Source organism: Hoplias malabaricus, chromosome 2, assembly GCF_029633855.1.
Source record: "Hoplias malabaricus isolate fHopMal1 chromosome 2, fHopMal1.hap1, whole genome shotgun sequence".
Taxonomy (NCBI): Eukaryota; Metazoa; Chordata; class Actinopteri; order Characiformes; family Erythrinidae; genus Hoplias; species Hoplias malabaricus.
In genome coordinates this window covers 57,213,546-57,241,407 of record NC_089801.1, presented here as the reverse complement: position 1 = coordinate 57,241,407, position 27,862 = coordinate 57,213,546, and the positions used below count along the sequence as shown (strand labels likewise).

Genomic DNA, 27,862 nt, shown 5'->3' with positions numbered 1-27,862 from the left:
TAACTCATAACATGTATGAGCGATCGTCATGTCATTTAAATGTATTCTATGTCAGAGGGGAAAAAAGAGCTAGCTAGATTTAAACAGGTTAGCTAAAACGTTATCATTTGGAAAAAAAACGGTTCAATATTACATATGTAACGTATAGCAGTTTATAGAATAACGTACATAACATTAATGATGTTAACTACATTTGGGCGATACCTAAATACTTATGTATCCGAAAATATAAGGTTAAATTGAAATACTTACGGGATGAAGCTGTTCCCTGAGGCCGGTGAGAGCTGCTCGCGCGCCGCGGTCACAGAAAAGAGCGCGAATCTTCATCTTCCTTCTTCTTCTGTGTTTTTACAGCGGTTCACTTCTGCCACCTTCCGTTTTCTCATTCTGAGTTCATTCATTTTAAAAGCTGTCGTCTTCAAAAACTTAAATAACAATTCCCTCCCTTCAGCACCGCACCGTCTCCTTATTAATCATAATTTATCATAATCATTTCTGTCGTTCGTGTCCCAGTCATTACATCAATATTCTAAAATATTACAGTACAGAGCTTACACATGACTATATGGCATTTAACAAGTTAAAATAATGATTCTCTTTATTTAACATTTATTACATCATTTTCCAGACAGTTACCAGTATTTTCTTTTATTTTTAGATGTGAGTCACATACGATTAATACGCAGTATTTAATAAAATGCTCTGATCAGTGTAGTGTGCTAACTGCAATGGCAATAGCCTCGCCAGCCGACAGTGCCAACGTGCAGCCGGAACTGGGCCAGATACAGGGTGCCGCATTCACGCCGAGACAGCCGACAGTGCCGAGCCTGAGCCAGAATCGGTCCAGATCTACCTTGCTAGCTGGGTAATTTAGCGCGGCGGCGACGCATTCGCCGAATTATTTGGGCCGAGGTCCGGTACAGGTGAGTCGGAATACACGATAGGTGCTGGGGCAGAGGATTCTGTCCACTGTGATTAAACACACCTACATGACAGATATTATAAGATCCAGGAGAAATTGGCGATCATACACCAGTGGAGACTTGTATATGTGAAGTGCCAAAGCTTAGCAACACTAACGACACAAGCCAAAGTGCGAGTTACAGACGGTCAGCCACACACACCGGCGCCATCTTCTCACACACACCTACGGACACTTTTGAGTCTCCAATCCACCTACCAACGTGTGTTTTTGGACTGTGGGAGTAAACTGGAGCACCCGGAGGATCCCCACACAGACACGGGGAGAACACGCCACACTCCTCACAGACACTCACCCGGAGCGGGACTCGAGTCGTCAGCCACCGCGGTAAAGTTGGCTCAGCGTTCGATATTCGCCAGACATTCACCCACAAATATCCTGGTTATTACAAAAAACAAAATGTACACGCCAAATGACTATTTCAGTGCAATTACTACATATTGTGAACTTATTCACACACACTGGCGTTCAATGTTTTTACTGCTGTAAGATGTGAAAATATCATTATGTGATTTACAGATGAGTTCTTTCTGGCGGAGAAACGCTTTAGCGACGCAACTTCTTTTCAAAATAAAAGTCTTGCGTATGAGCCATTTAAATATCAGCATTTAAATACGTAAACCCTGTAACACACTTTTGAAAGCTGATTGAACATCAGCTTCCCTATGTGTTGTATGTAAACCTTGTAAAAAATTTGTGAAAACAGATTCTATGTCAGATTTTCTATATTTTCTGTTTCTGAACTAGGAAAAATGGGTTTCACAATTAAATGACATGGCCCACGGACCCAATTTCAGTCCTATGATGTAGTACACCCAAGGACCAACACATTTCATGCTCATTTGGAGCTGTGTATTGGATATTTGGGAGTCAGATGTTATAGCAGAATCAATAGCTACACTAAGCTTTTATTGAAGGTAGTGGGTAAAACTGTTAAGTTGTCAAAATAAATACCAGCATTTCTCCCTCACCTGCCCTGTCCGCCACATGCCTGTATCCCGGATGTGTATCTGAATTTTTTCACTCGTATTTTGGCATCTGAATTTGGTCTATCGAATTTGATCAACTTAGAAATATATTGTTTGAATTTTTTTAAGCTTGAAATTTTTTATCTGAATGTATTAACCTTGAATAATAACAGTGAAAACGTGTTCTTAAAAATTCACGAGTTCAATTCAAGAGCAATTATATTCAGATGAATAATTCAAAAGCAACAATATTCAGATGCATAATTTCAGTACAAAAAACTTGCAGTGCTACAAATTCAAAGGTGGTGATATTTCAAGGTCTGATGAGACAGATTTGCTTCCATACTAATGGCTTTCATTTTATAAAATGCACTTTATAGACAAATAGAGAGAAATGTAATTTCTGTGAAACTCATCACAGGTGTGTGAGTGACTGGGTGAGTGTGTGACAGAGAGAGAGGGAGGGTGAGTGTGTGAAACTGTATACATGTGTGAGTGACTGATTGAGAATGTGAAACATTGCTCCTGGGAGGACAATTGCGGCTAATTCCCATAATTATACACTAGAAAAGACTCTGAAAAGACTTTTACAACGTCTGTCACCACCTCACGCCTAAGAATTAGTTTTAGTTGCAGATTGTAGTTTTAAAATGTAGACCTTGCAGGGACAATATTTGCACGAGTAAAGCTTAAAAACTAGTGGTGTCTATAGATTTAAAATTATGTGTGTTGCCATGTGAAGGACTGGCGCCCTCTCAGGGTGTAACTGGACTGGATAAGCGGTTACAGATAATTTATAATTTGATAATATATAGTGAACAGTAGGGACCCAAAAACATATGCTACCAGTTTTCTGAACTGCAGTGTCATGTCGCACTCTAAGTGAAAGACAAAATGGTCTTGTTTTGATTTCAGAGGCAGTGTGTTTTAGAGGATGTAAATGTGAGCCACCTTACATCATTTTGTAAATCACAACATTTGTATTATACTTAATGACAAAATGTGGCTGCAGCAGTAAACTGTGTTAAATCAGCTCATTAACCAGTCATCATCATCCGCAAAAACATCTTCATGATCTCTGAAAACATGTAGTTGCCTTATTTGTCAGTGAGCTAGGTTTTAATGGCACCAAAACAAAATACACTGAAATAATTTAAATGAAAAATTCTGAGTAAGATACAGAGTGAAAGCAAACAATAGAGAGTAAAACAATACTACAAATAAAGTAGAATGACCTACAGTAAGCAATTTAACTAATTATGTTTTTATATTCTGCATTTTTAAAGATATTTTTAACTAGTGAGTGTTACAGAAATCATCCATTTTCACAGGACAGAGGCTCTGTGCTAAAGCTTTTTTAATCATGGCAGATTTGACCCTTCATCTAATGGAGCGCACTTTAGTCATTTTTACATTTGGCGTATTTTTACATAAACAATTATATTCAAAATATTGATTGCTACGAGTTGGTGGAAAATGTGTAAATAATTCACTGTGGACAATTTCACTAATACGGGAATCTCTTCACAGGTGAGAGTGTGTGAAACTGTCCACAGGTGTGTGTGTGTGTGTGTGAGACTGTCCACAGGTGTGTGTGTGTGAGTGACTGAGTGAGTGTGTGAAACTGTACACAATTGTGAATGTGTGAGTGACTGGATGAATGTGTGAAACTGTCCACAGGTGTGAGTGTGTGAGTGACTGGGTGAGTGTGTGAAACATCACTGGGAGGACAGAAACTTATTTGAACCATATACTAGAAGAAAAGACTCAAAAGAATTATAAAAGAAAAACGTCTGACACCTTCTTGCATCTAAACCATATAGTTCTAGTCACAGACTGTGATTTTGTACAGACACTTGCAGCATCACTATCTGCACGAGATAAGACTGAAAACTTGTGATAATTAGTTTGTATCAACGTGAATAAAGGTAACAGGCTTTTCTCTTCACTGTGAGATTACACACATAGATGTTAAGAGATTAAAACCTTTCCATGGTATATTTACTTTTGTTTGAGAAGTGTATGATATTTATTTGCAGCACTCTATGCTCTGAAGCTGGTCAAAGTTGTTATGAAAATGTTTTTACAGACAAATCTGGAAAAACATCTGAAGTTTAGGACAACCAAGAGTATTCTGTAATAATACAATATTGTGTGATATTTTGAAATTTTTACAATTTAATGTGCAGTATTCAATGTACAATAGCCATATACATTTAACTGTAAATCATGTTTTTTGTTGTTTTTGATATTACTTATATGTTATTATATATTTATATGCTATTATTTATGTACATGGTAATTATTTCATTTTTCTTTTGTTGCCTTTTATTACTGTGTACGTTGCTGTCCCTTTGCTGCTGTAACACTTGTAAGAATAATCTTATCTAATCTGATTATGATTACACTAAATTAAGAATGCCCCCAAGCATTTTCTGGGGCATATTGTTGCCTTCATATTTACAATGCATATGGTGCACTTAATTTTTCAAAATTCTTGTAGTCTGGACCCCCTCAGTTTGTTGTGCTGGTACAAGTGGATCAGACACAGCAGTGCTGCTGGAATTTTTAAACCCTGTGTCCACTGACGAATTGCTGTGTCTGATCCACTCACACTAACACACCACCACCACGTCAGTGTCACTGCAATGATTTTATGGCCGTTTTTCATTAATAAAATCAGCAATATTCGACAACAATTCAGCCAGTAATACTGACTCCAACCTGTCACTTATTTGATAGTGTTAGGGGCGAGGGGTGCGGACTGACGGATGCGGACGCAAACGCTAAGAACACAGACTTTATTAACAAGAACTTAGCGAAACAAACACAACACGACTGGGGCAGGAAACGAGCAAGAAAAACGAGCAACACTACAAAGAACACGAAGAACAAATGAACCATACGAAGAACAACGCAAATGAAACAAGGAACAATACGAAGAACAATGAGCGCGGAACAAGGAACAATCCAATGAACAACACGGCCAACGAAACAAGGAACAATGAACGACACCAGGAAGTGAGGGAAGGGGACTTGAATACAATAACAAACGAGAAACACCTGAAGACAATAACGAGACAGAGGCAGGACTAAGGTGGGGCTAGGGTGGAACCAGGGCGGAGCTAGGAACAACAACAAAACAAAGCCATGTGCTGAGAACAGGAAAACAGACGAGACGAGACGAGACGAGGGCGTGACAGATAGGCTGAGATAGCACACAACATAGTAATAAAAGAGAGGTTAGAAGCAATTATGGCACTTCAGAACTGGAAAATATTTATTAATTAAATTCCACAATCTGTGTACTCAACACATTTCCATCCAACTGGTTTCTTCCCACAGTCCAAAAACACACGTTGGTAGGTGGATTGGAGACTCAAAAGTGTCTGTAGGTGTGAGTGTGTGTGTTGCCCTGTGAAGGACTGGCGCCCCCTCCAGGGTGTATTCCCGCCTTGCACCCAATGATTCCAGGTGGGCTCTGGACCCACCGCGACCCTGAACTGGATAAGCGGTTACAGATAATGAATGACAGTGCACATGTGATTTTCTGCTTTGTTTTACTTCATGAATATCATTTTGGTGCACATTCCATTCCGTCCTGTATATGCTGAATAATTAAAAATCCTTCCAATAACTGCACATACATCACACCTGCTTTGAACATCACGCCTGCTCTCTACGCTGCCTGTGCCTCCTCCCTGCTGGGATGACAATTGCAGAGCCAGGGCTTCTCGACTAATTAATCCACCGGAATTTTGTGTGTGCATAGGAACTTGCTTGTTATGCATTGTTCGTTACAGAGTCCGATCTTAATGAGATCATGCCGGTTGTAGGTGTTTCTCGTCCGTCAAAAAGTACACAACACAAGAGACATCGCATACAAAAACAACCATACATAGCACCAACCTGGTGGACACTGAGCCGCTGCAACTCTGTGCGCCCCTATTGCAAAACTTTCTTTAACATAGTTCTTGGAGTTTTTTTATTTGATCTTCTTTAACCGTAGACATTAGAGGACAGAAGCGAGCTGTGTTTGTTTATTTGATGTTTTTTAAAGTAGTCATAAAAGGGCAGTAGCGAGCTGTGTTTGTTTATGTGATGTTCTTTATCTCTCCAGAAGTAGAGGGCGATATGTAATCTTTCATTATATAAATGTCTCAAATGAAAGAACATAATAAATTCCTGAAGATGAAACGGTTGTATGAAATCAACACAGTTTTAAAATCTACATTTATAATACAATAAGGTGCTATTACCTTCCCTAACTAAAGGTACTGAGTATGTTCCCTTGAGGGTACCACCACAGTGACAGTTTTTAAGGGTAGAATGCAAACTTCAACAAACACTTTTGTACATTGCTCTGAAAAAAGAACTTCTGTTAAATGTCATAAACGTAAATGTTGGCTTGTTGTTTCAGTGCGTTTTAGAGACTGCACAGGGGCAATGACTGACAAAGAGGCCCTGTGTCCATGTGGCCTGGGGCTTGGAGCACGTAGCCGAGAAGGGAACAACACCAGCTGTGATTGTTGTGGGCTGAGTGTGTTACACAAACTGGGAGAGTACCCTGTCTTTTAGATTCATTTTGTTTTTGTTTTTTTGTTTTGTTTTTTTTTGTTTGTTTTTTTTATAAAATTTCTCCTTTTTCGCTTGTCATTCTGACAGAGCTATGTACTCCAATATATTTTAGACATTTATAGTGAACAGTAGGGACCCAAAAACATATGCTACCAGTTTTCTGAACTGCAGTGTCATGTCGCACTCTAAGTGAAAGACAAAATGGTCTTGTTTTGATTTCAGATTCAGTGTGTTTTAGAGGATGTAAATGTGAGCCACCTTACATCATTTTGTAAATCACAACATTTGTATTATACTTAATGACAAAATGTGGCTGCAGCAGTAAACTGTGTTAAATCAGCTCATTAACCAGTCATCATCATCCGCAAAAACATCTTCATGATCTCTGAAAACATGTAGTTGCCTTATTTGTCAGTGAGCTAGGTTTTAATGGCACCAAAACAAAATACACTGAAATAATTTAAATGAAAAATTCTGAGTAAGATACAGAGTGAAATCAAACAATAGAGAGTAAAACAATACTACAAATAAAGTAGAATGACCTACAGTAAGCAATTTAACTAATTATTTTTTTATATTCTGCATTTTTAAAGCTATTTTTAACTAGTGAGTGTTACAGAAATCATCCATTTTCACAGGACAGAGGCTCTGTGCTAAAGCTTTTTTAATCATGGCAGATTTGATTCTTCATCTAATGGAGCGCACTTTAGTCATTTTTACATTTGGCGTATTTTTACATAAACAATTATATTCAAAATATTGATTGCTACGAGTTGGTGGAAAATGTGTAAATAATTCACTGTGGAATATTTCACTAATACGGGAATCTCTTCACAGGTGAGAGTGTGTGAAACTGTCCACAGGTGTGTGTCTGTGTGTGTGTGTGTGTGTGTGTGTGTGTGTGTGTGTGTGTGTGTGTGTGTGAGACTGTCCACAGGTGTGAGTGACTGAGTGAATGTGTGAAACTGTCCACAGGTGTGTGTGTGTGTGTGTGTGTGTGTGTGTGTGTGAGACTGTCCACAGGTGTGAGTGTGTGAGTGACTGAGTGAATGTGTGAGACTGTCCACAGTTGTGTGTGTGAGTGAGTAACTGAGTGAGTGTGTGAAACTGTCCACAGGTGTGAGTGTGTGAGTGACTGAGTGAGTGTGTGAAACTGTCCACAGGTGTGAGTGTGTGAGTGACTGAGTGAATGTGTGAGACTGTCCACAGTTGTGTGTGTGAGTGAGTAATTGAGTGAGTGTGTGAAACTGTCCACAGGTGTGAGTGTGTGAGTGACTGACTGAGTGTGTGAAACTGTACACAATTGTGAATGTGTGAGTAACTGGATGAATGTGTGAAACTGTCCACAGGTGTGAGTGTGTGAGTGACTGGGTGAGTGTGTGAAACATCACTGGGAGGACAGAAACTTATTTGAACCATATACTAGAAGAAAAGACTCAAAAGAATTATAAAAGACAAACGTCTGACACCTTCTTGCATCTAAACCATATAGTTCTAGTCACAGACTGTGATTTTGTACAGACACTTGCAGCATCACTATCTGCATGAGATAAGACTGAAAACTTGTGATAATTAGTTTGTATCAACGTGAATAAAGGTAACAGGCTTTTCTCTTCACTGTGAGATTACACACATAGATGTTAAGAGATTAAAACCTTTCCATGATATATTTACTTTTGTTTGAGAAGTGTATGATATTTATTTGCAGCACTCTATGCTCTGAAGCTGGTCAAAGTTGTTATGAAAATGTTTTTACAGACAAATCTGGAAAAACATCTGAAGTTTACGACAACCGAGAGTATTCTGTAATAATACAATATTGTGTGATATTTTGAAATTTTTACAATTTAATGTGCAGTATTCAATGTACAATAGCCATATACATTTAACTGTAAATCATGTTTTTTGTTGTTTTTGATATTACTTATGTTATTATATATTTATATGCTATTATTTATGTACATGGTAATTATTTGTAAGAATAATCTTATCTAATCTGATTATGATTACACTAAATTAAGAATGCCCCCAAGCATTTTCTGGGGCATATTGTTGCCTTCATATTTACAATGCATATGGTGCACTTAATTTTTAAAAATTCTTGTAGTCTGGACCCCCTCAGTTTGTTGTGCTGGTACAAGTGGATCAGACACAGCAGTGCTGCTGGAATTTTTAAACCCTGTGTCCACTGACGAATTGCTGTGTCTGATCCATTCACACTAACACACCACCACCACGTCAGTGTCACTGCAATGATTTTATGGCCTTTTTTCATTAATAAAATCAACAATATTCGACAACAATTCAGCCAGTAATACTGACTCCAACCTGTCACTTGTTTGATAGGCTGAGATAGCACACAACATAGTAATAAAAGAGAGGTTAGAAGCAATTATGGCACTTCAGAACTGGAAAATATTTATTAATTAAATTCCACAATCTGTGTACTCGACACATTTCCATCAAACCTAAATAAAGAAGTACAGCCAGTTACAATCAAACCTGTTCTAACAATTGAAAATGCATATCTTAATCTAGGTCACATTCCTAGAGCTTTTTAATTAGAGCTTTTTAATTAGCAGTTATTAAACCTTTGATTAAGAAACCATATCTTGATCCTAGTGAACTGTCAAATTATAGACTAATAGACTATTTCTAACCTGCCATTTATATCTAAGGTCCTAGTCAAAGCTGTAGCCCAACAGCTCTGTTCATATCTACATAGTTATCACATCTATGAAAATGTTAAATCTGGATTCAGACAATACCATAGCTCAAAGGCAGCACTTGGTAAAGTAACAAACAATCTTTTGTTGTTGCTTCTGAAAGGGCTATTTGTCCTTGCTTGTTCTACTTCTCCTAAGAGTGGCTGGTGATACCATAGATTATACTCTCCTCTTAGAAAAAGAAGAAAAAATGTTTGGAATCACAAGGATACTTCTAGTCTGGTTTGTAAAGGTAAAATATCCATTTGTAAATGTAAAATATGCAGTGTACAGTTATACAAAACTGAAATACAGAGTTCCACAAAGTTCTGTTTTAGGACCGTTGTTGTTCATATTATGTATGCTGCCACTGGACACATGTAATAAACATGACATTGTTTTCCACTGATATGCTGATGATATACAGCTATACAAATCAGCCAAACCAAGCGATAAAAGTAGATTAAATAAGATCAATGATTGTTTTAAAGAAGTTAAACACTGGATGTCAACTAATTTCCTTCTACTGAACTCTGACAAATTAGGGTAAACTGCAAGTAAACAAAAAGTTAAATACAGCAAATTTCTCAGTAGCACCTTGGTCAGCAGCAAAATATCTTACCGCCATTTATCATGCTGAAAAATTAGTGCATGCTTTTATTACTTTCAGGTTAGGTTATTGTAACGCACTGTTATGATTAATTTTCCAGTTAAAGTTCAGGACTCAGACACAGTCTCAAGTCTTTAAGTCTAGGCTGAAAACTTACTTGTTTAGTGTGACCTTGGCTGCCCACCTGGGGAAATTAATAAAAATTTTGCTTTAATTCTCAATTTCTGTGAAGCTGCTTTGTGACACCATTAGGTTGTAAAATAACTTCATAAATAAATTTTACTTGACTGATTTGACTTTTGGGCGGCACGGTGGCACAGCAGGTAGTGTCACAGTCACACAGCTCCAGGGACCTGGAGGTTGTGAATTCGATTACTGCTCTGGGTGACTGTCTGTGAGGAGTTGGTGTGCTCTCCATGTGTCCATGTGGGTTTCCTCCGGGTGCTCCAGTTTCCTCCCACAGTCCAAAAACACACGTTGGATTGGTGAGTCTGTAGGTGTGAGTGAATGTGTGTGTGTGTGTGTTGCCCTTTGAAGGACTGGCGCCCCCTCCAGGGTGTTTTCCCACCTTGCGCCCAAGGATTCCAGGTAGGCTCTGGACCCACCACGACCCTGAACTGGATAAGCGGTTACAGATAATGAATGAATGATTTGACTTTTGTCAAGTTTTCATGTTGATGTTGGGGATGTTTTGTTCTGAATCACTTAGAGCTGTGAATATTTAGCATGTGATCAAACTGGTTCTGTAAACATCTTTTCATGATAATCTGAAGCCACAGGTCTGAGGTTTACAAGAATGGACAGTTTCCTTATGCAGAGTTATTATGTGTAAGACCTCAAGCTGTTCCATAGGATACTGTGTTGCCTTTACATTTAAAACAGTTGTTGAACTAATTATTGCTGAACCATTAATTTAAGTCTGACACTAATCCTAAACCTGAAGCTAACACTATACCTTTGCTTACAGGATTCCTTCATCTAAATCTAACACTAATATTAAATTTAAAGCTAACCCTAAACCTAAGCCTAACTCTAACGCTACCCTTAAACCTAAATCTAACTTTACCAACCAAATGCCTAACCAAATGTCTACACAGTATTAAATCTGTGGAGGGGTTCTCTGCACCTTCCAAACAGCACTTGTTTACCCCAAATACACCAATGCGTTCATAACACACATTCACACACATCCAATAAACCCAAAGAATATTGAGACAAAACCTTATACCAAATACTTGAGTAGATTATGCACTATACTTCCAAAAGTATTTGCTCGCCTGCCTTCACGCTCATATGAACTTGAATTTACTTCTTAATCCATAGGGTTTAATATGATGTCAGCCCACCCTTTTGCTGCAATAACAGCTCTCCAGGGAACGTTTTCCACAAGCTTTAGGAGAGTGTTTATGGGAATTGTTGACATTTCTTCCAGAAGCACATTTGTGAGGTCAGACACTGATGTTGGACGAGGCCTGGCTCACAGTCTCCACTCTAATTCATCCCAAAGGTGTTCTGTCAGGCTGAGGTCAGGACTCTGTGCAGGCCTGTCAAGATCTTCCACACCAAACTTGCTCAGCCATGTCTTTATGGACTTTGCTTTGTGCACTACGGCACAGTCCTGTTGGAACAGGAAGGGGCCGTTTCCAAACTCTTCCCTCAAAGTTGGGAGCATGAAATTGTCCAAAATCTCTTGGTGTGCTCAAATATTACGAGATCCTTTCACTGTAACTAAAGGGCCAACTCAACTCCTGACAAACAACCCCACACTATAAACCTCCCTCCACCAAACTTTTCACAATAGTGTTAGACAGGTTCCATTCTCCTGGCAACCACCAAACCCAGACTCGTACATCGCATGGCCAGGCAGAGAGGCTGATTACATTTTGCTAATTTAATTTCAACTGTGTAATTTTTTTTTCAGAGTAAATGATTGTCTGGGTTCTGGGTAGGCTCCGGCCCCACCGCGACCCTGAACTGGATAAGCGGGTTCAGACAATGAATGAATGAATGAATGACTGTCAATTTCTCCTGCTACCCTCTTCAGACCAGCTACCCAAGCTTCAGCTACTGCCACTTTCCTCTGATAGATGTGTACCCTCCACTGAAGTTTTCATGAACTCTTAAATATAACTATTACTACTACTGCTATTATTATTATTATTATTATTTTTTTTTTTTTTTTTTTTTACCACCAGCATCATTGATTGTATTATTTACTATCACTACAATAAATATTTCAGTACACATGAGCATAGCAGCAGATTTATGTGATGGTACTGTGGCCTACCACTTCGTGGCTGAGTTGCTGCCATTCCCAATTACTTCCATTTTGTTATAATACTGACTGTGGTGTATTTTGTATTGAGGAAATTTCACGAGTGGACTTGTTGCATATGTGGCATCCTATAAGTTCAACACTGGAATATACTGAGATCCTGAGAGTGACCCATTCTTTCACAAATGTTGTAGAAGCATTATGCATGCTTAGGTGCTTGGATTTATGTACCTGTGGCCATGGAAGTGATTGGAGGGAGTTTGGAGGGAGTGAATGTTTTAGGCAATATATTGTACATTTATAAAGCCACTTAGATCAAAACTGTTCTAATTAAATCCAAGAAACACATCCACAAGCTGTTGTCCTCGACAGTATAATTATGGATTATATTAGATCTGATTATATACAATTGTGTTTTACAACATTTTGTTGTGTATTGTGATTGTAATTCAAATTTTAAACTTGACTCCCTTTTGTCATTTTATGGTAACTGTTGCGTAGTGAAAAAAATAACCTAAAATGAAGCATTATGAGCTCCATCAGTAACAATCCTTCAAAAGCATGTGGAGTCTACCCAGAATCCATTTCTGGGTCACGGTGGGTCCAGAGCCTACCTGGAATTATTTGGCTCAAGGCAGGAAAACGCCCTGGTAGGGGCGCCAGTCCTTCACAGTGTAACACAGACACACAGATACACATTATTGGGAATATTAGATAAAAAATAATATTGGACTTTTGGGCATCAGGGAGTCGCTATGAATATCATATAATATGCAAGAGACTCTCAGGATTTTAGAGAGTCTTGGGATACCTGCAAATATGCTCCCAGAGATTGGGTGACCCAGGCACATCTAGTGAAAAGCCTTATTGTTTCAGAAAACAGATTGTTCCTTAGTCTATCAAACAAAGGGTCCACTTTCTCAAAGTACAGTTTGATTCATCAGACCCCCAAATGTTTCCACAGGGCAACCATGTTTAAACTAGGGCTACAAACAGAAACTTGAATACAGCCTTGATTGTTGATTTATTTGACGTTTTTGAGCAATTCATTTAGAGGGTGGTGGTGGTGATGGATTTTTCTTTCCTGTTTGTTAATCATGACTTTAGAGAGTAGTGGAATTGATGTTTGTTCATTTGATGTCTGTCAGTAATGCCTTTAAAGGGTGGCACTGGGTAAATTCATCCCTCAGTCATTTATAAACACTGAAGTAAGGTTTAATAAAAATGCAGTCAGTGCACTTCTCTCAGATTCCCCTGAAATCACCTGACTATTTCCTTTTATTATTTTTAATTAGTTGAGTCTTTGCCAGAATTTCTACACTATAAATATCAAATGGTCATGATTTTCTTAAAGGACCTGTAGACTACACCAAGCACTCTTTTGTGTGTGTGTGTGAATAAAAATTGAAATGTATTTAATATTTAAACAGATAATACACTTTATTAAGTGTTCCCATCATATTGATACTTAGATTTGGACATTTGCGTACAGAACATAAACCAAAGACAGTATAGAGTGAACGAGTGAAATCCATGTTCATGCTGCTGCTTGATCGTTTCATTCCCCAGAACTTTCTACATTTCCACCTGTATTCAGATGACACACAGATCTCTGTAAACGTTAGCCCTTATCTGAACGCTCCACCACCATGTTTATCTGATTACATCCTCGATATCAGGTCACGGTGATTAGGAATATTTCAAAACTCAGCTCTAGTAAAACAGCAGGTTCTACTCAGATCTATCTCTGACATCTAGATCATCTCTGAGTGATCATTAATTCCACCTTTTATTTCTCACAAGTTTATCAAGTTGTCAGTTCAGGAGTCATTCTTCCATCTCAGCAAAGTGGCATGTCTCCAGCCAACACTTGACCGTAGCTGCAGAAACATTCATTCATGTGTTTGTAGTATCCAGGTTAAAAATATAAATATATGTTACAGTTCTTTTCAAAATATTAATTATGTTGTAGTGGAACAAATTGCAGACTGGATATTTGATTATTGATACAAATTCATTAAACGTGTGGGTTTGTGTGGAACTGTCAACCAGTGGAAGTGTTTCAGTGACAGTGACAGGATGAGTGTGTGAGTGACCTGGAGAGTGTGTGACACTGTCCTCAGGTGTTAATGTTTGAATGACTGGGTGAGTGTGAAATTATCTGAAGGTGTGGGATTAAGAGTGACATAATTTGGAGGATGTTCGGATGCTAGTGAACCACAGCAGTGTTGGAAGGAGCCCAGTTCCTCCACTACACAGTTCTACACCGTTGTACAGCCTCATGTTAGGGGTTGTATTCCCCGTTAACTCAAACATAACACTGGGCATAATGAACTGTGTGTGTGTTCCATTTTTACTGTTAAAATTATGTAGACTATGTAAAGTATTTAAAAACATATCTTTCCATTCTTTTGAAAAGTTTGTTATTCATTTATCTGCATCATTCCGATGAGTGGGTATTCAGGACCTGGTAAAACTGGTTGTGAAGCACTTTTTTTTAAGAAGAAATCTGAAGCAGACATTGATTTGACAGCTATTCTGAGGTTTGTGGGAACTGACATTTTCCACATGCTCTGAATTTTTACAGTGAGTTAAGAACTGATGATTAAATCTATGGCCGTAAGCCAAGTATTTTGATACCTGCACTGGGGTGGTGCAGTTATTTCTGCTAAACTTTTGTAGTTAGCACAACCTCAAACATGTAACATGTAAAATCATGTAAAATTTGGCCTGTGGATCATTCTGAAACCTCTCAAATTCTAACAAATATTTCCTAACAAGTTTAAATTTAAGCAATAATTCATGTTCTTTCAAAATCTTTGGGTTAGATTAAGTTTAGTCCTGCACTATATCCGTCTTTCAATAAAATGTCATAATTCAAAATGTGGTTTAGTCCAGGTCTAGGCTTAATCCATCTCTGGGAAACTTATATATTTTTTTGTAGGTGGGAACACGGGTACGAACAGGTATCAGCCTTGGCCTGCTCTGGAAGTGTTTAAACTCAAGGGCAGTTTAGACTCGACTAATTGTACTGGTGAGGATACAAACTCTGACTAAATACAAAACACTCAGGAAATAAGACTCTTATAATACCTTCAATGTAAAGGTCAATAATATGCATTCAAAGTGCTAGCAAATATTATGTAAATAATTAATGCAGTTTTATTTTAAATTTTTGTGAAAATCTCTTTAACCAAAAATGGATTGAATGATTGAATAATCAATAAATAATTATTGATTTCCACAAAACATGTCTCGAAATTATATATTATATAATTATTATAATTATAAAAAATAAATAAATAAATAAATAAGGACGCATTAATAAAGCAGCATCACAGCAGTAAACTCCTGGATTTCCTGCTTTGTGTAATGCTAAAAGCAATCATTTTAAATTTGTGCGATACAATTTGTGTGAAACAGAGAGTGGAAAAAATACAGCATTTGATGATTTGCATCATGTTTTTTCTTTCCATGCTTTTCTGAAACACTTTCCAATAAGTGTCAGAGAGCTGCACATACATCACATGTGCTTTGAATTAAATCTGATATGGAATGTTTCACCATTTACCAGGAGATTGAACCAGCAATAATTTCTCTAAACATTAGTCCATGGCTGCCCCAATGGCTGACCAAATATAGACCTCATAACAGACAGAATGTGTTGCTCTATAATGTGGAGATGCTCAGAGTATTACAGACCACAGGCACTAAAACATCTTCTTCAGCCTTTGGAACACAACATCCACACTGTCCAAAAAGAGCTTGACTCGTCAGGGCAATACATGACACCACTGTGCAGTCCTGATTTAACTTGGGTTTAGTACAGAATCTGATACAGACAGTTCTCAAAAGCATATGCTATTGTTTATTGTTTTTATTTAATTCATGTTTTTTAATGATGCTTTTACAGGGCAGAGATGAGCTGTGTTTGTTTCTTTGATGTGTGTTAATGACACCTTTATTAGTGATCTAAGACAATTAAAGGACGTGCAGTATAATGAAAAGGTTATACAGAATACACTCAGCACTTTGTTGGGGATCATTTATCAGTGCAGAGTGGCACTGTTGAAATCATACTGATCAAAAGTAAATGCATATTTTTGAATATATTTTGAGAAGAACTAGTAGAGAGTTATGGAGTGATGTTTGTTTATTTGAACTGAAGCAGATCTATGAGATGTAATAAATCTTTAATAAATTTGTGTTTGTGCTTATTATCATTTAAACGTCCTCTTTCCCAGTTTTACATAACTAATGGTATAAGGCTGAAATATGCTGTCCATCCACTTTTCACATTTTTCTCTGAAATCACCTGACTATTTTTTGTCCATTTCAAAAACCCTGGCACTTGGCCAGATTTACTGAACTATAAAAAGGAGTGTGGACATCGTTCATTTGCACTGCTCATTTTAGTAGCCAATCGAGTGCAGATCTCTAGTCTACTCCAAACACAGGTGAGGAATCTTTCTCCATCCTTTTGATTGATGCAGTGGAATTTAAATGCAAACTTAAAATTATATTCAATCATATAAACATACATATTCATATTTTCTTTTTATTATAATCCAGAAGACCTCTACTGTTACATTTCTTTATGTAATATATCTTTAATAATATTGTATTTATAATTCTTCCAACTGGTAAAGAATTTGAGTTTGTAAAACATTAGCATTATGCTATGATTATTTTGAATTGGTTTCTCTAATAACTGTCCTGGTGTGAGTGAATGAGTGTGTATGTGTGGGAGTGAATGTGTGTGTCCAGATATGGATTGGCTCTTTATACTGGGTGAAACCCTAGTGCCTGATGTAGTCCTTCAGGTGGACAGTTCCTGGTCCTGTGTCACTGTGTGCATTTGTCTGCCACTTCTCACCAGTGTGTGTGTGGATTGAGTGCTGAATGGAATGGTGTTCTGAGCAGTGTTAGTAGATTATCCTTGGGTATCTGGAATGGTGCTATATAAGTGTAACAATAAATAAAATAATATTTAAAATAAATTAACAAATGCCACAGAAAAAATTAAGTGTGAATTAATTTGTTTAAAGACAATTTATAAAATGCATTTTACGTTTTTATGTAACATAATATAAACTCTAAAGTGTAAAGTGCTGAAGACCTCAGATTTGGGACAGCAAACTAGTCTCAATTCTCTGGAACGGTTTAAATATTCATCTCTATGCAGATGACACACATTCGGCACTCCACCTACGTCTTTATCAATGGCATCCACTATATCAGGTCATGAATGCGTGAAGATATTTAAAAACAATTTTAGTAAAATATAGCTCTTTCTAATCAGCACTAAATATCTAACACTTACATTATCTCTGAGTTATCTGTGATTGCTCACACATCAGGTCATTCTTTAAGATGTCATTCTTTCATGTCCACAACATTGCAGTAACCCACATGCTTGTGTTTATAACTATATCTCAGTCTGTTCAGAATATCTCCTCTATGCTCTTTTTTAAAACTCAGCTGAAGACGGATCTGGAGTCACTGGGCTGTGCTCCAGTCCTCCAGTGTGGAATGGAAAGTGTTTTGTAGTGTGGTGTGTAACTTTATCCAGGTTGAGGTGTAGATATAACTGTAGAAGTGATATGCTTATGATCATTGTATAGCCATATAAAAAAACCTGACCTCTGCCTTTTACCCATCCATGGCAGTGAAGAAACAAACACACACATACATTAGTGATTAGGGGCAGTGAACACACACACACAAGTGGGCAACCATACTCTGCACCTAGGGATGGTTTGGGGGCTTGAAGGGCCATGAAGGTTCCTGCCGGTCACAGGGATCGAACCAGCAACCTTCTGGTACCAAGCTCTGCCTCTAAACATTAAGACAGAGCATAAATTAAAGCAATGATTACTTTGAATGTAGACACCCCTGGGGAAAATACTGTTTATTAAGAAGTTGATTGTCTGTATTTATCCAGCAGAAGGAAGAATCCTTGCAGACATGGTAAGTGTTATTTTTAATGATAATGTACAGAGCCAGAAAAACTGTCACTTTGGTAGTACCCTCAATAGTACATAATCTGTACCTTTAATTAGGAAACATATTTGTGCCTATGCTGATTTCATCTGCAGCACTTACCATATTTTATTTTACACAGTTCTATCATAAAATCTTACAAATATTCACCTCTGGAGGAGAGAACATAATGTACTTTTAGGGACCAAAACTGGACTTAACCACTCTGTACCACTAAAAGGTACATTTACACAGTGACAAATACTGTACCTTTAACAAAACTATTTTCTGAGAGTGTGGCATTAATAGGAATCTGAACACAAATGAGTGTCTTAACTCTTCACATTTCTCATTTCTTTACTGCCAGCAGAGAGACAAGGACTCATCAGACCTAATCAAGATGAGGCATCGTGATTTGCTTGTGCACCAGACAAACAGTTTGCCTTATTTTCTGTGGTGACAGTGTATTTTAAGGCTGAGGCAGTGACATGGCTTATGAGGATGGTTCTTATAGATGTTGGAGACACTTTGGTCTTCACTCTACAAAAATAATGTATCCATACGTCTATATATCTAAACATTAAAGTATCACTGAATTATCAATTCTAGAAATCATTTGGGTGTTGATGTCCATGTCAGTGGATTTAGCCCAAAACAAACACTGAAATTTGAGCTGTGTTTGGTCAATTTGATTTGGCTCAAATTTAGCACAGGAAAAATATCTTTTTCAGACCACCTCATCTTTTAATTTTTAACCAAATCTTAACATTGTTTAGAGAGCTGGCCAGGTTGTACCTTTTCAATCATTTTTTTGCTAGGTGGTGTAAGGTTCATCTTCAAATAGATACTGTAATATGACACGCAATGCATTTGGAGTACTTTCCATTTTGGGGTCAGCTTACCTCTGCAGATGATTTTTGCAGACATCTCAGCACTGAAAGCTAACAATCTGGCTTGAAAATATATTTGCCCTCCTACAGGCTAGATGAAGAAATGGAATAAATGAAAACAACACTGAACACGTATTTTAAACTGCATCCATATATCCATAAATGTTACATCAACAAAATGGACAATTTTGTGGCTCTAAAGGTGGTTTGATTTTGGTTGAATTAGAACATATAACGGATGCCTGATTTAATTCATCTTTACTCAGTATGACACAGTATAACCATGTATAAATTAATATAAAACAATGTGATTGAGTTTTTCTCTGTACAACTGAATATAACAAATTATCAGATTTGGTATAACTGTAATGACTGTACATGGTCCAAGATAACTCAGTAAGTATAGCTCAGTATATAATTCCGTATATCTCAAAATGACTGGTGGCCATCTACTGTCTTTTATTTTTAGCTGCAGCTGCTGATGCTAATAGTTCTCCCCCTGCTGGCGGAATCCAAAACGGTCCCTGATCCATTATTTCCAGTGGACTGTGGCAATGTGTTCACTAATGAATCCTTCCAGAGCGGAGTGTACACCATTTACCCAGCAGGCACTGACCAGCCAATCCAGGTTTACTGTGAGAAAAGCTGTGATGACAACAACAAAGAAGACACAGAGATATGGACTGTGAGCAACAACCTTAAACACTCCTTAACCACCAACTACATTTACATGCAGCTGAAAATTGTGTAATTATATGACTAACATCAATTTAAATCCTCTTCAGTCTATTAGTCAATGTAGTTAATATTCATTAATAGTTAATGAAACGTCTGTGACCTGCTTTGGTCCAAACCCCACGAGCCCCACATCATCATTCTCCCCCTGTCTAAACAGCCCTGTTCAGAACGCCCGCTTTCAGCACCTGTTCCTTTAAATGATAATAAGCCGCTCGCTATTCATCCTGACCCTGAGCGCACAGCAGTGAGGAGCGAGGAGCAGCAGCTCTGGTTTTTAGTCGTTTTTGCTCTGTTATTTCTTCTCCATTCTTGTTTCATCTAAATAATATACATAAAGCAATCTCAGAAGGAGAAATGTGAAAGGTATTAGGTAGATTTGAGAGGATTTTACTGGATGTGGCAATATATTTCTTTGTCGTGAACAAAATCTTTGCAGGTCAACATAGAGATGCTGTTGTTTTTTGATTCCACCAGGTGATTCTGAAGAGATATGATGGCAGTGTGAACTTCTACAGAACATGGCAGGAGTACCAGAATGGCTTTGGGAACCTGAGTGGAGAATACTGGCTGGGTGAGTCATTGTACAGATGTGTAAATGAGGCTGGTTAGAGTAGTGGATAACACTAAGACCTATGGTCCAGTTCCTTACTCTTCTTACTCAGTAAGACATGACTATTGCAGTGTAGACAGCATCAACAAGAACCCTGTTGTATTTGCAGGTCTGCAGAACCTCTACATCATGACTAATCTTGAAAAATATGAGCTGAGGGTGGACCTGGAGGATTTTGATAGCAGTACTGCCTATGCAAAGTACACCTACTTCACTGTGGATTCAGAGGCCAATCGTTACGCGCTCCACACCGGCAGCTACATCAACGGAGGAGCAGGTGGGAAAGCACTCAACACTCTTTATTCTAATAGTTTACAGTGCATTTACTTATGAAAAAAATTTCAGACCAATAGCATGTGACAAGCAGAAAAGAGGAGAAACTCTCATCATGTACATTTAAAAAGTAAAGAAAAAAGAAAACTAAAATGTGCACGAATGTAAAAAAAAAACAGCTGAATGCAATGATTTGCAAGTTTTCTAGACCCATATTTATTTAGCCATTTTACCATTAACTCAGGATGATTATATATTCAAAGAGACCCATGTGATTGTGTTTTCCAGGTGATGCCATGTCTAGCTTGAATGGGCTGGCTTTTACAACTTTTGATAATTATACCTGTGGAGACACGTATTATGGAGGATTCTGGTACACCTGCTCAGGGTGGTATTACTGGTATAACTACTGGCAGCCTTGCAATCCTACTGGCCTCTACAAGTTTGGGGTCCCAGTGTACTCAAGCACAGGGATGTACTGGCAGACCTGGAAAGGGAGCCAAATTGCTCTGAAGAGCATAGTGATGAAGATCCGCCAGGTTTCAGTGGACGAACTTCAGGTGTAGTTCTATCTGTGAAGTTACTGCCCTGAAATCTGTCATCTGCAGCCAAATTATATTCCTTTTCCAGACAATCAGCAAAAATTAGCACAATATATTCATGCTAGTACTGAAATTGAAATGAAAGAGAGAGAGAGAATATAATTTGTATAATCAGTCATTTTAATTGGCTGTATATGTTTCTTAATATCCATTTTTTTCCCACACAGATGACTGTGTCTTTGATGTTTACTCACATATGAATCCTAAATGTTTTTCCTTATCTGGCTGAGTGTATCTGTTTTGATTTTGATAATTAAATAAATATATAGTTTAAAATATACTAAAATTGTTTGTGACATTTTTACAGCTCATAATGCACATGAAAGAGTTTAAAACACTGTTCCATTCTCCCAAAACAATCTTAACTGCAGATTCTGTTCCAATCCGCTCAATGTAATTAGACATATCATTAACATTAAAATATTCATTATTTCAGACTGGATCCAGTTAACAATCTCAGTATATTGTCTAAAAATGGACGGTTTTGAGAAAATATCTTACATTTCTCTTGACAAATCTAATCAAATGTATTTGTATAGCACTTTTACAACTGATGTTATCACAACGCAGCTACAGAGAATCTGTTCAAATCACTTCACAGAAGTAAAATCAAAGAAATAAAAACTTTTTTTTTACAGGGGCATGATAATGATACAATGCTAATAAAATAATAAAAATGAACTGGATTGACCTGATTGGGAGTTACTTCAGTGGAGAAGATATCTGTTTTGTAGCGTGATAATCCACAATATTTATTCTATTTATTATTATAGCACTGAGTTTGGGAAATGGGCCTCATCTTACTTACTGTCCCTAAACATAAGTGAAGTTTTAGCTCCAAAATCTATTACTGTACTGATTAACATCGGTTCTCAAAAGTGAGACTTATAAGCAGAATTGAACCAGTTCATGTTCCATGGAGCGAGTCCACTGCAAAAGTGCTGGCTTTAGTAGAATTTCTGACAAATGCAGGCCACTAGGTGTCAGGATGCATATGCAACCAAGGAAAGACTGAGTGCTCCTTTAATTAATGCAGTTGCTTTGTGTTTGGTAGATATAAGCACATTTTAGAACCTGCCACCTGCAACACACAGTATACATATTTTGCACAAAGGCAAGTTTCCTGCTGCAATCTGTTGTCATTTAATGACACTTTAAAAGTTTCGGAACTGAGGAGCCTAATCACTGCAGTTCTCATCATCATCATCATCAGCTTTACCACAGGGCAACTCAAGAAGCTCTGACAAACTTGACCACAACCTTCATCATTTCTGGACCATAAACTTTTCAGGACCATAACGAAATTAAGCTTACTCACTCTGTGTGTATAAAAGGTACATATGCAAATTGAGGCCTGGCATTGTCTTGCTGAATAATCTTGGAATTGCTTTGAAAATAAGTCATTTTGAAGTTTTTTTTTTATACAGGTGCTGGTCATAAATTTAGAATATCATTAAAAATTTGATTTCAGTAATTCCATTCAAAAAGTGAAACTTGTATATTACACTCATTCATTACACACAGACTGATATATTTCAAGTGTTTATTTCTTTAAATTTGAAGATTATAACTGACAACTAATGAAAAACCCATATTCAATATCTCAGAAAATTAGAATATTACTTGAGACCAATACAAAAAAATATTTTTAGAAATGCTGGCCAACTGAAAAATTTGAACATGAAAAGTACAGCATTCAATAATTAGCTGGGGCTCCTTTTTGCAGGAATGCGGTGTGGCATGGAGTCGATCAGTCTGTGGCACTCTTGTTATGATAGCCCAGGTTGCTCTGATAGTGGCCTTCAGCTCTTCTTCATTGTTGGTTCTGGCATATTGCTTCCACCTATTAACAATACCCCCAAGATTTGCTTAATTGGTCAGGCGAGTATGCTGGCCAATTAAGAACAGGGATACCATGGTCCTTACACCAGGTACTGGTAGCTTTGGCAATGTGTGCAGGTGCCAAGTCCTGTTGGAAAATGAAATCTGCATCTCCATAAAGTTGGTCAACAGCAGGAAGCATGAAGTGCTCTTAAACTTCCTGGTAGACAGCTGCGTTGACCTTGGGCCTCAGAAAACACAGTAGACCAACACCAGCAGATGACATGGCACCCCAAACCATCACTGATTGTGGAAACTTTACACTGGACCTCAAACAACGTGGATTCTGTGCCCCTCCTCTCTTCCTCCAGACTCTGGGACCTTGATTTCCAAAGGAAATGCAAAATTTACTTTCATCAGAGAACATAACTTTGGACCACTCAGCAGCAGTCCAGTCCTTTTTGTCTTTAGCCCTGGCGAGACGCTTCTGATGCTGTCTCTTGTTTAAGAGTGGCTTGACACAAGGAATGTGACAGCTGAAACACATGTCTTGCATACGTCTGTGCGTGGTGGTTCTTGAAGCACTCCAGCTGCAGTCCAGTCTTTGTGAATCTACCCCGCATTTTTGAATGGGCTTTCTTTCACAATCCTCTCCAGGGTGCGGTTATCCATATTGCTTGTACATTTTTTTTCTACCAAATCTTTTCCTTTCCTTCACCTCTCTATTAATGTGCTTGGACACAGAGCTCTTTGAACAGTCAGCCTCTTTACAATGACCTTTTTTTGTCTTGCCCTGCTTGTGTAAGGTGTCAATGGTCGTCTTTTGGACAGCTGTCAAGTCAGCATTCTTCCCCATGATTATGTAGCCTACAGAACTAGACTGAGAGACCATTTAAAGGCCTTTGCAGGTGTTTTAAGTTAATTAGCTGATTAGAGTTTGGCACTAGGTGTCTTCAATTTTGAACCTTTTCACAATATTCTAATTTTCTGAGAGACTGAATCTGGGGTTTTCATTAGTTGTCAGTTATAACAATCAAATTATAAAGAAATAAATATATCGTTCTGTGTGTAATGAATGAGTATAATATACAATTTTCACTTTTTTAATGGAATTACTGAAATAAATCAAAATTTTCATGATTTAAAAAGATGATTTTTTTTTTCAACTAATTTTATGACCAGCACCTACACATGTACGTTTGGATACAGATCTCCAAACTACTCCATGTGGCTTTCGCTCTCCACAAGCTCAAAACTCCTTGCGCTCCACAAGCTCAAACCTCCTCACCCTACTCAAACTGCGTGGCACTCCACAAACTTAAACCTCTTCGCTCTACACAAACTGCCTCGACAAACATCACACAGTACACAACAGACTACACCAAATGCACACTTAGACAAAGTATATTCACAACTTGTTTCTGCTCCATTTTTGCTTTGTCCCCCACTGACCTTCTTCAAACAAAGGTTGGATTAAGATCAAAACAAAATCAAAGGGAGATTAGAATTACTGATCCAAATGTTATATTGCTCTTTATTATTATTACCCTTTATATCAGGAGCAAAAAGATTGTGGGCACTATTACTCAACCTGTTGGGTGAAGTTCAGCTGATTAATGCTTACGCAGTATAAAGTCATTAAGGGAATCATCTTAACTCTAGTCAATAAATGCAGCTTTTGATGGATTATTTCAAAATGCTCATTTAGTGATCTCATACGGGGAAATACAAAATATTTTGAGCAGATTTACAATGATTTTGTGTGATATACTTTTTATAGTATAAGCACAAATCAAATGAACTTATATTTTGTTGTCAGTGTGCACAGTTTCCTCAAGGACATTTCCTCATGACACAGGTGCTGTGTTTAAAAGGGGTCTGAGAGTTTAAAAGAATTGCAGTCTAGACACTTAAGTTTGGGTCAGAGAAAGCTTACAGGAGAGATGTTAGTACAACGTTCACATCTTTACTTTACTGTTCTGATTCTTAAAAATAGATTTAAACTTAATATCACTGTTTTATCCCTGTTTTAAATCAGCTGTGTATCACAGCAGTGGAGTAACAGCAGTAAACCTGAGAGTATTTAAACCCTGTGTGAGACACTCCTCCCTCGTTGGTCCACCTTGTAGATGTAAAGTCAGAGACAGTAGCTCATATATTGTTTCACAGTGTGTGTGTCAGTCGTTCTTTAGTCCTTCATCAGTGGAAGAGGACAAGGGCGTAAAGGGTAAACAAACTATGCAGAGCAGCAGGTGGACTACAGTCTGCAACTTTTAAACCTGGAAACAACAGCTGGAAAGAACAATGAGAGTGAGTTATTTGCCTCTGGCCTGTTCTTTACTGTGATATAATCACCCTGGACCAGGACTGAGTTCCTTTCAGCGTTCTGAGTTTGTAAGATGCCATTTTAACTGAAAGCTATAAATCATATGTTGATTTAATTTTGTATTTACTCAAGTGTAAATGAGTTTATAAAGTGAATTTTAACTGTTTGCATTTTTCATTGTTATTGTTAATTGTATTTCTACTTATGACACATTCATTCATTCTCTGTAACCCTTATCCAGTTCAGGGTCGCAGTGGGTCCAGAGCCTACCTGGAATCATTGGGCACAAGGCAGGAATACACCCTGGAGGGGGCGCCAGTCCTTCACAGGGCAACACAGACACACACACATACACCTACGGACACTTTTGAGTCACCAATCCACCTATCCGGAGGAAACCCACGCAGACACAGTGAGAACACACCAACTCCTCACAGACAGTCACCCGGAGCGGGAATCGAACCCACAACCTCCAGGAGCTGTGTGACTGCGACACTACCTGCTGTGCCACCGTGCCACCCTACTTATGACACAGTAAAATAATAAAAGAATATAGATGCAGATTAAAAGAGATGCCGATAAAAAAAGCAAAAGCATATTAAAATATATACCTTATATTTTATTTTTCTTTGGGCTGTTTTTGTCATTAATTGTTTAATTTTCACTAGACATCCTAGCCCTTACAGAGACTTGGATCAAACCGGAAAACAGTGCTACCCCCACTGCTCTCTCCATCAACTACAGATTCTCCCATACCCCACGGCCTGGTAAACGAGGTGGTGGTACGGGGCTGCTGATTTCCAACACATGGAAATATACCCAGTTTGAATCAACAGTCTCGTACAGCTCCTTCGAATTCCATGCCATCCTGATGACTGCACCTGTAAAAATGTATGTGGTCATTGTATATCGTCCCCCAGGGCAAATGGGTTATTTCCTAGAAGAACTAGACACCCTGCTTTCATCCATCCCTGAACATGACTGTCCCATGCTCATTCTCGGTGACATGAACATCCACCTTGACACTCCGGCTGCTGCTGACTTCTTCTCTCTGACCCACTCCTTTGAGCTACAGCAGGTATGCACCCCCTCAACTCACAAAGCAGGTAACAAATTGATCTCATTCTCACCAAACACTGCTTAATTAATTCTGTAAAAGTTACTCCTCTACATCTCTCTGACCATTACTTTATTCAGCTCAATGCTTGTCTCCCTCAGCAACCCACTGTGTCCGCTCCCTCTGTCCCCTTCCGGCGCAATCTCCGCAACCTATCTCCCACCCACTTCTCTTCCCTTGTGACTTCTGCTCTCCCACCCCACAGCACCTTCTCATCTCTTGAGGTCAATGACGCCACAGAGTCACTCTGCACAACACTAGGCTCCTGCTTGGATCGCCTGTGCCCTCTGACTACCAGACCCGCAAGACCCATGCAGCCCCACCCGTGGCTTACTGACTCCCTTCGATCAATGCGCACTAACCTCAGAGCTGCTGAGAGGAGATGGCGAAAAACAAAAGACCCATCACACCTGACACAACTACAATCCCTGCTCTCAGCCTTCTCAACAAATGTCACCACTGCTAAAAAGAAATTCCACCTCCACCCCCTGCAACCAACCTCACTGCTGAATGCATTTGCTGACTTCTTCACCAGCAAAGTCTGGTTTTCTGACCCTTCAACACAGCCTCCAGCTCTCCCTTCGAATCCTCCCAAACCTACTGCTTCCTTCTCTTCTTTCAGTCCTCTCACAGAAGACTAGTATCAAATCTTCTTAGAGGCGGCCGTCCTACATCCTGTCCACTGGATCCCATTCCGACCACCCTACTGCAAACCATAGCTCCGTCCATTGTGTCCGCAGCCACTCATGTAATCAATTCTTCATTAACCTCTGGAACATTTCCAAACACCTTCAAGCAAGCTCAAGTAAGACCTCTACTCAAAAAACCTTCTCTTGCTCCTTCTATAGTAGAGAACTACTGACCAGTCTCTCTCCTCCCCTTCCTGTCTAAAATCATTGAAAGAGCAGTCTTTAAGCAGGCAACAAAATTCCTCTCCCAACATAACCTTCTTGACTCGAACCAGTCCGGCTTCAAGAGCGGCCACTCGATGGAAACGGCACTTCTGTCAGTAATGTAAGCTCTTAAAGATGCCAAAGCAACAGTTCAGTCCTCAGTTTTCATTCTGCTCGACCTTTCAGCAGCATTTGATACGGTCAACCACCACATCTTAGTAAATAAACTTACTGACATGGGCTTCAAGAACAATGCACTCTCCTGGTTTGAATCTTATCTCACTGGACGATCCTTCAATGCGCCATGGCTTGGACAAACATCAGCGCGACACCACCTCACCACAGGTGTGCCCCAATGCTCAGTGCTGGGTCCCCTCCTCTTTGCCCTGTACACCACCTCTCTAGGTCCAATCATACATTCGCACGGCTTCTCCTATCACTGCTATGCAGATGACACACAGCTCTATTTATCCTTTCTTCCAGGTGACACTT

The 27,862-nt window shown here is 38.6% G+C and overlaps 1 protein-coding gene across 1 annotated transcript; it reads left to right on the top strand.

Moving 5' to 3' along the window:
- Positions 1–266: 266 nt before the first annotated feature.
- LOC136677175 (microfibril-associated glycoprotein 4-like) lies at positions 267–21,177 on the top strand. The gene is made up of 6 exons (XM_066654620.1): positions 267–923; positions 18,063–18,088; positions 19,460–19,675; positions 20,203–20,299; positions 20,448–20,615; positions 20,900–21,177. Exons 2-6 carry the CDS (start codon positions 18,086–18,088, stop codon positions 21,175–21,177), a joined length of 762 nt encoding a protein of 253 aa, XP_066510717.1. The 5' UTR covers positions 267–923; positions 18,063–18,085.
- Positions 21,178–27,862: the final 6,685 nt, after the last annotated feature.